Source organism: Epithele typhae, assembly GCF_022376455.1.
Source record: "Epithele typhae strain CBS 203.58 chromosome Unknown BXZ73scaffold_3, whole genome shotgun sequence".
In the NCBI taxonomy this organism is placed as follows: domain Eukaryota; kingdom Fungi; phylum Basidiomycota; class Agaricomycetes; order Polyporales; family Epitheliaceae; genus Epithele; species Epithele typhae.
In genome coordinates, this window is record NW_025954194.1 from 914,884 (window position 1) to 930,337 (window position 15,454).

The 15,454-nt window shown below is 55.6% G+C and overlaps 3 protein-coding genes across 3 annotated transcripts; 1 reads left to right on the forward strand and 2 right to left on the reverse strand.

Moving 5' to 3' along the window:
- Nucleotides 1-5,503: 5,503 nt before the first annotated feature.
- On the reverse strand, nucleotides 5,504-8,963 carry BXZ73DRAFT_73860 (uncharacterized protein; the record flags this gene model as incomplete). The annotated part of the gene is made up of 12 exons (XM_048021950.1): nucleotides 5,504-6,555; nucleotides 6,602-6,775; nucleotides 6,925-7,006; nucleotides 7,055-7,166; nucleotides 7,206-7,390; nucleotides 7,444-7,460; nucleotides 7,537-7,818; nucleotides 7,976-8,056; nucleotides 8,165-8,208; nucleotides 8,257-8,398; nucleotides 8,447-8,470; nucleotides 8,522-8,963. 12 exons carry the CDS (start codon nucleotides 8,961-8,963, stop codon nucleotides 5,504-5,506), a joined length of 2,637 nt encoding a protein of 878 aa, XP_047882669.1.
- A 425-nt stretch (nucleotides 8,964-9,388) lies between these two features.
- BXZ73DRAFT_73861 (uncharacterized protein) lies at nucleotides 9,389-11,128 on the forward strand (the record flags this gene model as incomplete). The annotated part of the gene is made up of 3 exons (XM_048021951.1): nucleotides 9,389-10,405; nucleotides 10,462-10,557; nucleotides 10,625-11,128. 3 exons carry the CDS (start codon nucleotides 9,389-9,391, stop codon nucleotides 11,126-11,128), a joined length of 1,617 nt encoding a protein of 538 aa, XP_047882670.1.
- A 2,424-nt stretch (nucleotides 11,129-13,552) lies between these two features.
- On the reverse strand, nucleotides 13,553-15,112 carry BXZ73DRAFT_73862 (uncharacterized protein; the record flags this gene model as incomplete). Its single annotated transcript, XM_048021952.1, has 3 exons — nucleotides 13,553-14,751; nucleotides 14,806-14,950; nucleotides 15,014-15,112. The coding sequence occupies 3 exons, from the start codon at nucleotides 15,110-15,112 to the stop codon at nucleotides 13,553-13,555; spliced, it is 1,443 nt and encodes a 480-aa protein (XP_047882671.1).
- Nucleotides 15,113-15,454: the final 342 nt, after the last annotated feature.

Sequence of the window (15,454 nt, forward strand, 5' to 3'; positions counted from 1 at the left end):
ACCCATGTAGACCTCTTTTCTCAGCTTGAAATCTTCATAGAATTCCTTTTGCGTCTGAATTCATATGTGAGAATCCACAGTGTATGTAGTCGGGCAAACTGCATGCCTTGCGTGTGTTTTTGGGCTTTGTGGGAAGCTCCTCCATTGGCCCAAGAACAAATTCCCCATCCATTCCGTCTAACTGGTCAGGATTATGCTCCTTCCCTGTCTTCTGACGCTTGCCCACGTTGGGTGCTGATGGGGTCTGTTCTGGAGGAGCAGGTTGAGGAAATCTCCCTGTCCGCTGGCGGTGGCCACGACGCCCATTGGTGGTTGTTTCAAGTTTAGGGGCTGGACGGAAACGCCTGTTGTAATCCGCTCTTTCGATGGTCATTGATGACGATGGTGACTGAAATGGATGAAAGCTATGAGGGCAGGCCGTGGGGTTTGCAAACAAAGGTTTTGACAGCAGCTGAGGCACAAAGTTTTGCTCAGGCACCATCTGGTTGTAGCCGCTGAAATGCGCGTCCTTTGCAAAATTTATGATGGAGGGGCACGTGGCATTTCATCCAGCTCACAGATCCAGCCTGCGAAGCCCCATTGGCCCGAATCTTCTCATCTTCCTTCTCGCTGTGCTTCATTATTCCGATGGCACTTTGTGACTCCGAGGACAACTTCAGCCCATGGGTATGGACAAAGGGGGAGAAAATGACGCTGACATCCAAATGCGCGGAATGGGGAGCAGGCAATGCCGTAGTTCGACGAAAAATTGAACAAGACATTGCAGCAGTGCTGATTGAGGGACGCGGGCAAAGTGCAAATATTAAGGTCCTGGGGGCATTCGTCACTCAGGTGCGCTAAATGCTAGGGCTCCGTCCATGGTTTCACCCATTCTATCTTCCATCAGAGGGTACACACTTGGTTCGGTAACAACAATGCGGTTCGAACTCAAACCCAAAGCCCAAACTTCACGAAAGGCCGCCACAAAACTGCATATTGGCTATGGAGGGAGGATCCAGAGGTCAAGGAGACAATTCAGTCAATGGGGAGAGAGCAGAGTGACAACTCTGTTGGTGCGACATCCGCTATAGCCAGCAAGATGTGGGAAGACCTCTCAGACGATGAGAAGCAACCCTGGAGAGAGCTCGAGCAGAGGCTTCGGAATGGGGGAGGGACCAATGAGGAGAAGTGCCTGTAAGTAACAACAGTATATTTGAGACATTGGGTCGACAACAGGAACACTAGATGGGCGGAAAAAAATGCTGCTCGAACAATGGAGGAAGTCATCGAATACCTCATGATGAACGGAAATATGCCATGTTTCATCTATGGCCTCAGGAGAGATAACAATGGGCAGCTCCGCCATATGGTGTACGTCTTCCACCGACAGAACTTGTTTTCATGGAAGCTGAGAAACATCACAGATCTTCCGTAACAACGTACCTCAACAAAGCCCACGTCAGAGGGGAGAACGGCCCTCGTTGGCCGGAGCCTGACAAACACCCGAAGTGGGACGAAGGACCATTCGAGGTGTTGTCTTCCATATTCCATTCTGTATTGGAGGGTGGGACGCCGGAATCGTATGCTAGGACCGCTGGAGTGGGTGCACCCAAATCATTTCAAATGGAACCTGGACTAATCAGAGCAAGCAGATCAAGGCAAAGGCTTCAAAGCCCCCTCAGACAAGAGAGGTTCCATTCGTATGGCGTGCCAACCTGCCGGTTCTGTTCATTCCAACGAATGAACAGTGGCGGGCGGGTCTGAACATCAAGGCAGTGATGGCAGATTGGTTTAACTACCACATCGGTGAGTTTAATGCTTACTGCATCACGTAACTGAGTCTCATCCCCGACAGACCTCGCTATGGGCAATGGAACGCGTTCGGTTCACCACCCGCCCTGGCGAATTCTGGCTGGGCAGCTGGAAGAAGTCTTCGGCCCAGGCTGGTATCCCCCGACGCTTGGCCTGGTCCTCAAAACCATCCAGCAAATCAAGGACTCAGACTTGATCGAATGGGCGGAGCTCATAATTCAAAGAGAGAAGAACTCTTTGAAGGCTTTGGATTCTATTGATGAGGAGTCCACGGGCTTGGATCCTGGAAGCCGTTTCATCCCCCCGACGGTCGCTTTCACCTTCGACGGGTATGGTCTGGGTCGAGGGGATCTGAAACACTGGGACCATCCACATATCGTACGTTGCAGCAGCCAACCACTGCCGCTGAGCCCCGACAGACCACAACTGCCGCAGCAGACGTCAGAAAAGCAAAGGCAAAGGCAAGGGGAAAACGAAAGGAAAGGAGCACTGGAAGAGCTTGGAAACACTTCGACACAAATGCGGCGAACGGGTCTGAAGACGACACAGAATACATCAACATCCATAATGTATCGTCCAGCGAAGAAGACGAAGGCCCTCCCTTTGCACCCGGCCTTGGCGTATTGGAGAACAGAGAGCAAATTCTAGAGCAAGCCACAGTGGGCGATGATGAAGAAGATGAAAATGACAACAATGCAGTGGAGGCCGCCGTTGCAAACATCAGCCATATCTCCATTGCACAACGCGACCTGCCAGACCTTCCTCCTTCCCCTGCAGTGTGTGGTGGCGACGTGCACCCACGTCGCGTACCGCCTTCCCATGCTCTGGACCACAGTATTCCGAATGCAAGGTCCCTCTATCTGAAGTCATTGCAGAGCGAATATGCAACGCCGTACCAAAACATGTTGCTTAGAGTAAACCAGGCGGTAGGTTTTCTATGGAATGGCGTTGCTGAAATTGGAGATTGACAAGCTTTCCCAAACAGCTCGACATGCCGGTGGATGTGCTGCCGATTGAAACAGTGCCGTGGGCAACATGGAAGAACGACAACGGCTACATTGGCGGGATCCTCTACCGTGATCCAAGTGCATACGCTCCCCTCCTTGACTGGCTAAGGAAGGAATCCGTTCAGGAAACACGAACGCCCATCCAGGTTCAGCGGTTCTGTCTTGCGATTGGCCTATTGATGAGGGACCTGCAGCTGTTGAACGAGTTCCTCCCAGATGAAGAGGAAACGCTCCTGCCCAGCTTCACACTTGATCATTTCCAGTTTTGTTCAGTTGGACAAATCAACCTCCTGCCAGATGATGCTTCCTTTGTCACCAGAATGTCTGTTTTGGAGGCTTTGGTGAATGCCTACCGTCCTGTGATCAGCAGCCATCACCCTAAGCCTCGACCCATAGCGGAAAGGACAGCCATCGCCGAAAGCTTCGAAACTCCCATTGCATCTGGATCTGCAGATCCTGCCCTCCACCCACAGAGCACACCTCCTATTCCTCCTACACAGGGCCAAATTCACACAGAACATTCCCCTGCACCCATCCCTGCTCCTACCCGAAGGAGCAACCGGCTCCCAGTGCCTGTCGCAAAGATGAAGACAGTGAGAGATGGTGGCGACAATGGGTTTGACGAGGTTTCGACGGCGCCAGTTTCCAAGCCGGCTAGCCATTCAAAACAACAACAACACAGGAGAAAACGCAATGTGGATATGGAAGGAGGTACTGGTTCGTTGAAACGTCATCGTGGGGAAGCCAAGAGCTAAGACTATGGGTGGTATTCCCCTTCTACATGAGGGCAAAAGGATTGAATGTAGCTATTCATCTACATAGCTAGTATATTCAGCACATCATCTAATCTGGGCACCATGGCTACATCAAAAGCAGGCAGCCCGCCCTCTGCCCAGAGTTTTATCATTTCTCTTCTATTGTACCACGACATAACAGTGCGGCATCCAGCCACCTGTGGAACTCCATGCTCTATGAGATTTGCAAGGAGAAGGACGACTGTGCCGGGGCAGTAACGGAAAGAACAGCCAAGGCCACGAAGGCTGAGATATCCATCATTACCATACGATCCCAACGTTACCAGCAAATCGAACATCGCTGTGAAGCTGTTGATATCAACGTGGTATGGGGTTATGCGATCGTGGATGATTTGCAATGCAATCCCAGTGACTGGCCAAGATTCTTGCGTTCTGAGATGGTGGTGCAGATGTGCTCGGAGCACGCTCCACTGTTCGGGATGTACCAACCTCAGAACTGCGTCTAGCAGCGCCCCCGCGCGCCCGATATCGTGCGCCCATTGGGATATCTCAGGCCTTTGCCAGTTTGCGCTGGCGCGTACATTCGACAGCTATGCGACAGTCAACATATGACCAGCTCTTCAAACACAGGGGGCGTACATCGTGCTTCGTAAATGGTGGTATCTTGCATGGCCCAATGTCGCAAATTCCAGCACCATTGTTCTTGCACTGCCGAAAATGTGTTGTGTGAACACGCCAATTCAATTTGTCATCGCTGGGCGGTTGAAAAAGGTGCGTTATTTTCTGATTGGCAGCATTAAGCTCCGCCTGCACGCCGTTAGAATTTACTGCCTACGCGAAATAAAACACACGTACCTGGAGGCTCTTCGTGAGAAGCCCGGGGAGGACCCATGCCAAGACACGTTCGTCTTCGTCTTCAACCACCGCTGGGTTCTGCTGCGCCGCGGGAATGCCAGAGTCAGTGACCATTGGCACAGGGAAGTCGCGTTGGCGGGCTGAAATCTCTTCCCAAGTTGGGCAACCATGGGATCGGGGTACAGTCTTTGCAAACGCCTCCAATTTGACCGGTGCCCGAACTGCTACGATATGGGCAACAGAAAGACTTAAAATGTGTGGACACGTACTGGCATTCCGGATGGCGTTGGTGATCACATCAGCAGCCTGACGGCAGCCATCATGCAGATCTATATCGTCGCCTTCATTGCACATTTCGGGAATGTAGGGGCGAGTGAGAGACTTGCTCCAGTGGTCCAGGCGGGCGCGTACAAAGATGGGCAGGAGCCGATGAGCTTGTCTTAGAAAGACATCCCCCATTTCAGAAGGCGTGCGGGGCAATGGAAGATTTGTCCAGACGCGTCATTGTTTATATGGCTGATATTGACGCCGCACGTTGTGGCAACGTTGCACCATGCAGGTGGCCACTCAACTCCGAGCGCCCGTCTGCAGGTGGCTGTTCAACTCCGAGCGCCCGTCTGCAGGTGGCCACTCAACTCCGAGCGCCCGCCTGCAGGTGGCCACTCAACTCCGAGCGCCCGCCTGCAGGTGGCTGTTCAACTCCGAGCGCACGTCTGCAGGTGGCCACTCAACTCCGAGCGCCCGCCTGCAGGTGGACACTGAACTCCGAGGGTTCGCCTGCAGGTGGCATCCGCGCCTTCCCAGAGCCCGTGAGTCTTACCAGCCGTCCGTGTTTCCGTGCCCGTCCATTGCCCCGCCGTTGCTGTCTCATTTAAGCCCTGACCAAAGCAGCCCGACCTCCACAGCAGCATCCTCCGCCGAAGCATTGACGCCTCCTCGACGTGGACATGCTCGCCACTCTGGCACCCGTGGCATATGTACATTTAGGTAATGCACAGGCGTCGTGGTTGCCCATGGTACTGCGGCTGTACAATGAAAGATGCTTATTCCACATGTCATCGACGTATTACAAGGTTCATACACTACAGAATGGCCTCATGCGTCGTCCATTGGGATGTCCATGTTCCGTTCATCGAGTGCCTCCAAGGCTGCATGGTCAGGCGAGAGTGCCAGCAGATACGCCGCTGGCGCGCCTTGCTCATCAAAGATCCGCCATGGTGGCAGGCGAGGCCCGGCAGGTTGATCGCAGGGCGATTCCAACATGTCTCCACTTTCGGGAAGTGGTGTGGACGACGTTGTAGGCGACGCCGGTTCGACCTTGAGCCCAGCGAGCCCCAATGCGGAGCCTTCCTCCGGCGCAGTAGACGCCGTGCCTTCGTGCTCTCCAACGAACCCCGGGGAACGAGTGTCTGAGACACGCTCGGTCTCTTGCTGCGAGACGGGCCGTGGTGGTTCTTCGATTGGGCTGGACTTTGCATCCGCCATTTCCTCATCCGATGATGATGACGCGTACGATGGAAGCTGGGGGAGATGTGCTTGCAACCTGGGAAGGGGAAATGCGGGCGACGGCGAGCCGGCCAAGCCGATATCTTCGACAATCGGCGCAGATGTCAAGGCCTCCATAGAGCGCGGACGGGACGACGTTGGGCCCGCAGAGACCGCGGACGACGTCGTAGCGTTTTCCATCTCGCCAAGCGTGATCGTGGGTGTAGTGGGCGGGGGCGGCGTAGCGATAAACGTGGGCGGGGGAGAAGGCGTGACGGCGCGCGTCGGTGGAGGGAGGAACGTGGAGGTGGACGTCGGCGGAGGAGACTCAGTGGCGTCGAAGTTTGCCATGTAATGCGGGGTCGACGCGGGCAGATCATGGACACCAATGTCCGCATCGAACACGAAAGGCGACGCTGCCAAGAAAGCCTGGTTGACTTGCTCCAGTTGGAGAACACGCACGCGTAGTGCATCGACGTCTTCTCGAAGCCGCTGGTTCTGCTGACGCATTTCCTCCAGTGACGCGCTAGTCGCGGCCAGCTCTGTGCGAAGGTCGTTGATGTCAGCCATCGTTGCGGGCCGCGACGCTGCCCTGCCTTGCCACCGCTTATGCCCGTCGATGGTCGGTAGCGTCGATTCTGGAATGCGGAAGAAGTCGCGTCCTGCATAAGATAAACACCATGTCGGAACAGCATTCTTTGGACATACCTGGGACCTGAGGCGGAATGTTGAAGCCAGCGACGGAAGGACCTGGCAACGGGCCCTTTCCTGCGTCGTCGTCATCCGTCTCTGCAGCCGGGCTACGAATTCTCGCCCGCTTTCGTGGAGGCTCCTTCTCCACGGCGTGGTCGCCATGCGTATCGTCGCCCGTAAGCACCGACGCTGCAAAAACATGATGTCAGTCGCCAACGTCTGCGTTTTGCACAGCGTGGATCATGCCTTTTACCACCGCTGCCAGCCAGTCCTCCTCTGTTTCAACTGAAACGGCCATTGTTAACTCGTAGTCGACGGCCGTCCTCATCCGAACTCACAAAGGCCCTGCCCATCATTGGCATCCGCGAATAGGCGACCCCTCGGCTTCTTGTTATCGTTCGGTTCCCACTCGGGATCATCCTGCGATGGCGTCAGTGCCGAAGAAGCGCAACACGAGAGCTCACTCACGGGAGTAGCGTCCTCATCATCTAGCGCGACAGGCCCCACAGGGTACGGGACTAAGCCGTTGTCCCGGAATGCTAAGGTGTCTGGTTTGGTACGCGTTTGGGCCTCCGTGTGTCTGTGGGACCCAGCAGTCCTCCAAATCTCGCACAAATACCTTGTCCACGTCGGGACGTCGTCTTTGCGTGCGCGGCGCCACATCTTCGAATACAGCATCGTTTCGGGGAAGACGTTCGGATTCGCCGCCATCATCCCGACGCGAAGCAAACGGTGTTTTGCGAGCACAGACTTTGCGCTGCCGGCCGCAATGTCTGGAACGACGTCACATGCGACGCGCCGATCCTGGCAGCAAATACACGCTATACCGCTCAAAGGCCAAAATTGGCAAGGCGTACCATGCTCTTTGCAGGGGCTACACCGCATGTTCTGCAAAGCAATGTGGTCGATACGCAAGGAGCTGGAAGGAGCATGGTGCAAATAAAACTTACAAGGGGGAGCGTCGCCAGTGGGTAGTACGTCTTGAATTGGCTGACAGGGACTGGCGGGGGAAAGTATCTCTCGTGGTGCACGAACGGAGCCGTCGGCTTCTTCCTGTTGCGCGGCGCCCTCTTTTTCCCAGCACGGCCAGACTGCTGCGCACGGGAGGAAGCACGAGAGGGAGTGCGAGAGGAGGCGCGAGACGTAGCGCGAGACGTAGCGCGAGACGTAGCGCGAGACGACGCGCGAGACGACGCCTGAGAGGTCGCTCGAGATGTTGCCCTGGATTTGGACTGCGACGTCGCACGAGATGCCGTGCCCAGCGACTGCGAGGGCTTGCGCACGAATCGCTTGTTAGGACCGCGCGGATTCGGCGGTGGGCTTGGAGGCTCCGAGGGATCTACGCAACGTCTGTCAGCTGCTTACCCATTCGGAGAAACGCTCACGAACCTTCGCTTTCGACAGAAGGTGATTGCCTCTGCTTGGATTTGGCAGCACGCCGTTTTCCCTTCACGTCTGTCGGCGAATCACCTGTTAGCAAAGAACTTGCTGTTTCGTCAATGGCTTACTGTGGGGCGGGGGCGAAACATAATCCAAACGTTGGGAGCGCCCAGGCTCCTTCGCCTGATCATGACGCACAGCGGCGCGTCCCCGCTTCATATCCTCCTTTTTTGGGGCACCGGCTGCAATGACAGCATCAGAAAGAGGCGCGATAGGATATGGCTACGGACTTGCCGTCTCCTTCGGGTGATTCTGCCGCGGCTTTGCCTTTCGCCTGCGGATCCATCTTCGACTTTTTGTGAACGGGTGGGGGCGGCACATCGTCACCGTCGTCCAGAGAACCGGTCAACGAGGAGCCAACGCCCCCGTTATCTGATCAAATTTGTTATCAAATGCTATGGATCCCGGTGCACGACGTACCTTCGGTCCGTTTTGTCGACCTCCCTAATGACGCTTTTAGGGTAAAGATAGGCTGGGCGGATAAACGTGACTCACACTCAAATACCCAGCTATCTTGTAGTTGCTTCATCGGAACGAATCCGACCTTCCAGTCGTCATCACCAACGATTGGATAGCTGAAAGGAAACCCTCCCTCACGGGGATCCTCCCTCCCGCATGGCTTCACATTCCAAGGTGAGGGAACGTAATTTATACCGTTCTCCGCAGCATATTCCGCATAGTCGTATTCATAAAGCGCTCCCAATACGAGCTTTGGAAGGGCGGGGATCTGCGCATGATGCTTTGGATAGAGCTCACTGATGGCATAGACTGCGCGCTTGAAGCCCTGCTCCCAACGCTGGAGTATATCCTTCGGAGTGGTGTCCTTGGGCGGGGGGTGGTGCAGGGCGTGTTGGATCGCGGTCGCGTGCCGGCGAAGCTCGGCCTCCACATCTTTGGGCAAGGGTGTAGAAGAGGATGTAGAGACGTGTTCAGACATTGCGAATGGTAGGGTGGATCTGAGGGATGCAAGGCGAAACAGGCATTCAAGGAGGAGAGGGAAGCAGAGGGCGGCCGGTATGGATGTGGCACGCGGTGCGAATTCGCCTGCATGTCCGTTCACATGCCCGCGTGTAGCGCCCGAACAAGCGACGCGTCGGTGTCACGCCCGGGTATACAGCCATCCTCCACAGCGCCCGAGGCTCACCGCTGTGAGGTGGCAACCCAGCTCTTCCTCTCTTCAAACAGATGTCGCACCAATTCATAGGTACCTTACATTCATTGCGATATACATTGTCCGCTGAACTGTTCATTATAGACACGCTCTCCGCTCGTTTGGACCCGTTTCGTTGGGTCCCGGAAGATCTCCAGTCGACGACGTGGTCAAAGTGCAACGCAGCGGCGATCCCATCTGCGGTCAAAGAGATGCTGCTCGCACCCGAGGACATCCGGGTAGCCGAGCTGCTCGAGTACAATCCGACCCATCCACCTCCGCCTGCTCTTCCCAGCAGCACCGGTGCAGTGCAGACCTCGCATCTTCCCCCCACTGATCCGAGCACCTACCCAGCTTTCATATGGGAGCTCGACCATCGCCACTACACCATACCCGTTGAATCCAAGCTGTTGCTCGTCGACCAATGCCTTCCCTCGCTTATCCACCCCGCCGCCCCAGACGTCCGGTTTCCCGCATGGGCAGCGACGGCTTGGAGGGCCATGTCTGAGGTGTGGAATGCTCGTGACGTCTGGATCAAAGGCATCAGGTTTTGCGAAAGCAACGCACCGCAGTCGCAAAGACGGGAGCTTCGACGATACGCTCGGGTGAACTGGGGCGAGGTCGCCGCCATGAACTCCGATCTGTTAGCCCGGTGCCAGCGCATTCTAGGAGACACCCTGATCAATGACGACTCCCTGAACGACTGCGCCGATGTCTGGAATGCTTCTCTCGAACGTGAAAGCCGGGCGGTAGTCGTCGCCCATACCGGCTTCGTGCCATTCGTCACCCAGGAGGACGCCTCACAACGTGTCCTACGAACAACATTGCGCAAGCTTGGAAACTCTGCAAACGGCCAAATCATCATTCCCTGGCATATTCCACAGATCCGCCACTGGGTAACCGTCCGCGTCGACCTTGACGCAAGAACGTTCGTCATCGTAGATTCTCTCCGCAGCCCCGACGACCCGGACCCGCGCGTATTCCGTGGGGTGCATACTCTTGTGGCAGCAATCGACAGGTATCTCTCGCAACCGGAAGGCATACAGCCTTGGGTCCATGACAAGACATCGATCGCAACACCACGGCAATTCGACGGCGTATCCTGTGGGCCGATTACATTCAACACTATGCAACGTATGTTGTACGTCGACCATGATATGTGGACACCGGAGCGGGCATTGTCAATCCGAATGGAGGTTATGGATGGCTGCGTAAAATGTTGGCATATGGTTAGTCTTCGTTTTGTGCATCTGTTACCGCCACTCATGCCATCCCCATGTTTCAGCGAGGCGGTCTGGCACGGACAAAGACTCAACATTCATTCGGCAAAGCCGGCTTTTTTAATCCGAAACGTGCCCCGGCCACGCCCGGAAGTGTTCCTGTAAGCGTTTAATATCGAAGGATGCGCCTCATCCCATTTGAACATTCTGACAAGGCGTTATTCGCAGCGGCCCGACGCGACGAAGGTGAAAACGTCTGTCCAAGAAGATGTGAAGCCTCCTCCGGAGCAGGAGGACATACCGGCATCATCGGACAGCAAAGCGAAGTCCGATTCGAAAGACGGCCATGGCAAGGTGCAGCCTAAGCTCGAACTTCATATCGAAGATCCTCCCGCAGCGACCAATGGGACGGCGGTTTTCCGGCCGTCTACGGCTGCTTCTGATCCACATCGCCCGGTTGCAAAGGCAATGGCGGCATTACGGCAGTTCCCCAGCAATCCTGCGGCGTCACGAAGTCCCTTCGTCCATGGTGGAATGGCGGCGTTGCGCCGTGTCTCGCAGACGGCATCTGGTTCGGCCCAAACCGCGCCCATGGCGGGCATGGCAGCTTTTCGGCGAATCACGACGGCCCCGAACAAACCTTCCTCCGTGATGGCTGGGATGGCGGCCTTTCGGCAGCTAGCCATTCACGAAGATGAACCATCCACCGCGAAAAGGCACAGGCTTAGCTAACTTACATACATGGGTTTTGAGCCAATACCACACGTCTCCGTTGCTTACTGTATGCTCATCCCCGTACCCACGTCCATCCGTAGACTCCGCCTGAGACGAATAAATATCTACACACAGATAGGATACAAGAAGAACATGTGGCTCCGGCACCCTGCATGTGTGGAGGGACCGTAGGCCGGCGCTCGGAGTTGAGTGGCCACCTGCAGACGGGCGCTCGGAGTTGAGTGGCCACCTGCAGACGGGCGCTCGGAGTTGAGTGGCCACCTGCAGGCGGGCGCTCGGAGTTGAATCCCAGTGAGGGTCCCTCCCGTCTAGATACGTCGAGATACGTCCCCGCGCCACTCACATATGTAGACGTATCTAGACGTCCTGGACGGTCGGAGGATGTATCGTAAATCCGTCTAGGAACGTCGTCTCAGATGTGGACGTATTAAATGTGTCTCCATCCGTCTGTATCTGTTCAAATATATCTGATTATACGTTTGGTACTAGATATGGGAAGCTCCACACGACGATTGGCCCGTTCCACCCGCCCTCGCTCCGTCTGTCGCCATCGCCTTGCATCGCGCCTTGGGCCCCGTCGTCCGCGCCCCTCTCGCGCCTCGCGCCTTGCGCCCCCCTGCACCGCGACGCTCGCGGCTCATGGCCCACGAGCTCACTACCTGCGCACCCGCGTGCTCTTCGCCATCGGGCGTGTCAGTCATTTGCCCACACCCGCGCTTAGCCACTGCGTATGCAGTCTTCCGAAGCGGTATGTGTCCCGCGCCTTTATACCCGGCTGTTTTCCCGATGGGTGAGATTGATCGGCGAAAACAACGAGGCAACGCACAGAGGATACATCTGTGACGCCCCGTAATGTCCTTGCTCTCACTAAGAGCAATTTTGTTGCAGAGGGGAGGTCGTTGATCGTGAGTGGCCAGAATACAAGATCAGGAGTCAGGATGAGCTACGATCCCCTCTCCTATGCCGCCGTGCTGCGGACGCACCTGAGAATGCCCTTGGGGTCGACAATGAAGAGCATGCAGACGCCGCTGGACGGCGATGCCCTCGTCCTCGATGAGAAAGCCGTAGTAGCGCCGCGCACCGCGCACGGGATGGACATGCTGTGGTCCGCAATGAATGGGAGCTTATGGTCCAGGCCGAGGCCGCGCTCCTTGCGTGGGGAAGTCACCCAGGCAAAGCACGAGTGCTGCGGGTCGGTCGAGGCCGCCGTGGACGTCGCGTGGCTAGCATGAGTGGCCGGACTTGGTGGAAGGGGAGGGGGCGGTGCGGGAGGTGAGAAGAACGAACTGAGGAGGACGGTGTTGATGGCATGGGGAGTGCGTCGTTGAATGGCATCCACACATACATATAAATAATCCGTTAGCGACAGGGATATACGCCGTACAGACAGAGGGACGTGACCTACCAGTGGTCAAGGTAGTGGAGAGGACGACCTCTGCCCCGTTCGCCTTGAGCGTGGGCACGGGCTTCTTCACAGTGGCGACCGCTGTTGTTGCGTGCGATTTGAAGGAGAGGAAACTATGCACCGTGGATGATCGCAAAGAACAGAAAGGAGTGAGAGGTAGCATCCGTCAACGAATAGTGGGTATATGCGCACCGTCGGCCACCCAGCTTGCATTTTTAATGACAGAAAACATACCAGTGCTCATTCTAAGACGACCAGGGTGGGGTGCCACGCACTCTATTGCATGTCTCCAAGACGGAGTCCGCGTTGCACACGTCAAATAGAAGGGCGTAGACAGCTGTACTCTTAGATTGCGGTGGATGAAATAGACGAGTGGGAGTGGGAGAGGTGGAGGTGGTGGCAAGCCGCGCGTTGCGCGAGGCGCCAGAAAGTCGCGACGTCATTGGAGGCTCGGACCATTCTGTAGTTCACGTTATGAGAGCAAAGCTCCAGAGATATGTACAGCTGCAGAGCCAGTGACAGAAAGAAACATTGTGTAATGAGACACAAAGCGAGTTATTCTGTGTTGGCGTGGACACGCGCCGACAGGAGATACTGCCCAACAGATTCTAACGTAGTTTCCGGCGCCGGAGAGGAGCGTATCATCTGGAGACGTCCCACGACGTTCTGCATCATATGTAAACGTCTCTAGAGGGGAGCGGTCCTCACTGGGAACGTTGGGTGGCCAGCTGCAGGCGGGCGCTCGGAGTTGAGTGGCCACCTGCAGACGGGCGCTCGGAGTTGAGTGGCCACCTGCAGGCGGGCAAACAGAGCCCCAGCCAGTAAGGCAGTTATATTTTGAAGCCGCCAACGTATACACAGGTTTCTCTGTAATAAAACAGAACGCGATCGGGTGCATATAAAGAATAGCATGGCTGCAAATCCATCGCTTTATGAAAGTTTAGAACAGTGTTCATGGCAAGTGGACACATTTACATGAATGATACGTGGAAAGCGGAACTGGCTGCTGCAATACGTCATATGTAACCGTATTCGGGGGACAGTTCACTGAAGCCTCCTCTGGGCGGTGTTTCTGCTCGTGCAGCAAGGTCCCAGCAACGCCAACCCACCAGCATCATGCCTTCGACATCCATCCCGTCCCGTAGGCCGTCTACGTTTTGAATATCTACATTTGCGGAACCGTCTGCTAGGTCCACTAGTCCAAAGGGGAGATTAGTCACCAATTCCTCATCCATGGCACACCTGCCCATCTCGAACAGCTGCCAGCATGGGTTCTGGGAGCCCTGCAGCAGCTCCGTTCTTGCATGCAAGTACCTGCTGCGGTGGACGGAGATCTGGCGAATCTCCGCCTGGTTGAGCTGCCGCTCCACACCGCCGATGTCGATGTATAACTGATGGTTATTTGCCTCTGGTGGGGCGGCGCCTTCATCGTCAGTTGCTGGCACGTTTTCGTCCATATGGGCGCTGCTCTGGGGGGTATAGTGGAAGACATGTTCTGAGAGCGGACGAGAAGATAGCCGACGAGGGCCTAGAACGAAATTCCCGTCAATTGCAACGTTGATGCCCGTGGCGGTGGAGAGGTTGAGCTGGGAGGAGGAGGCGGACGGGGAGGCAGAGCCTCTCGACCAAATGTTGCCAACGTTTTCTTCGTCAGTCTCTCCACGAGCCTCGACTTGCGTCCTCTCAAATTGAGGGTATGCCGGCGGTGGAGTTGGCGAACGAGATGATGGATGCCAACCCGGTGACCCAGCTTGTTGGAAGCGGGTATTGTCATGCTGGAGCCATGAGATTTCAATGGGCCCCTCATGTTGCCAGAGAGGGCTGACCCGAGGGCGTAGATAATCTAAATGACGGAAGGGTGCAATGGGAAGGCACACGCCGGTGCCGCATGTTTCCACAACCCAGGGCATGATTGGCGGACGGCACCTGTGTTCGAGATTATAGCCGAGCATTGCCACCGACAAGGCGTTCATAGCGGTTCTTTTGGGAAACTTGTACTGTTCGAGCACGGGCCACTCTTCGTCATTCCCAAAGATAGGCTTGTAAACCTCACAGGGCCACGTCAACACTGAGTAGCTCCGTGCAGAGCTTTTCTCCAGAAAGTATCGAACGGCGCCTTCTGCTAAGATAAGATCACGGCCTTGCAGCCTTGGATTGATGCGGAAGCCGTTCTTGTCCATGTATGCAAGCGCGGATAAGGGCATGTCGTCTTCGACTATCAATCCCAGGTTATGATGGAAGACGGAGCCCATTGAACGTGTGCACATACTGGTCAAGCCGCCATAGGCACTGAGCAGGTTGTACGTGCATGTACGTCCGTTGATCCAGCAGCCATCACAGCGAGTGGGGGTCCTGGTGCTTTCCATCGAGCGTGAGTATTTGCAATCTACGCTCCGAGAGAGGCAGTGGTCGCACTGTGGTTTCAATAAGAAAATACAGCAAGGAGGTGCTTCATCCCTGCTCTGTGGGTGACGTACCTGCTTTGCGAAGAGAATATTGGCTCCAAGAGGAACGTCGTTTGGGACAGCTACGGGGAGCATCGGAGCATATGGGATGTAGTCGGAAGTTTCGGACATATTTGTTGGCAACGAAAAGGGGAGCAGAGAGGGTTGGAAAGATGCGATAAGGAAATGGGCAGACGGCGGACCAAAGCCTATATACATTTCTGCCACGCCCGTCCCACGTGCGGTCTGAAGAAGCACGCCGACGTGTTCCCCGGGGTCTTTGCCCCATCGCCCTAGTGACAGATGGCCCAAGGAATGTGGCCTGCACGGATCATTCAATACCCAAAACATCATGCCGGAAATCTCTTTGGTCCTTGAATCCCCCATGCACGACCGGTGTTAAACTTTAAGAATGGCGATTTTTGCTAACACGAGTGGCAGCGGAGGGGCATGTATATACGAGCGGTTGCACAG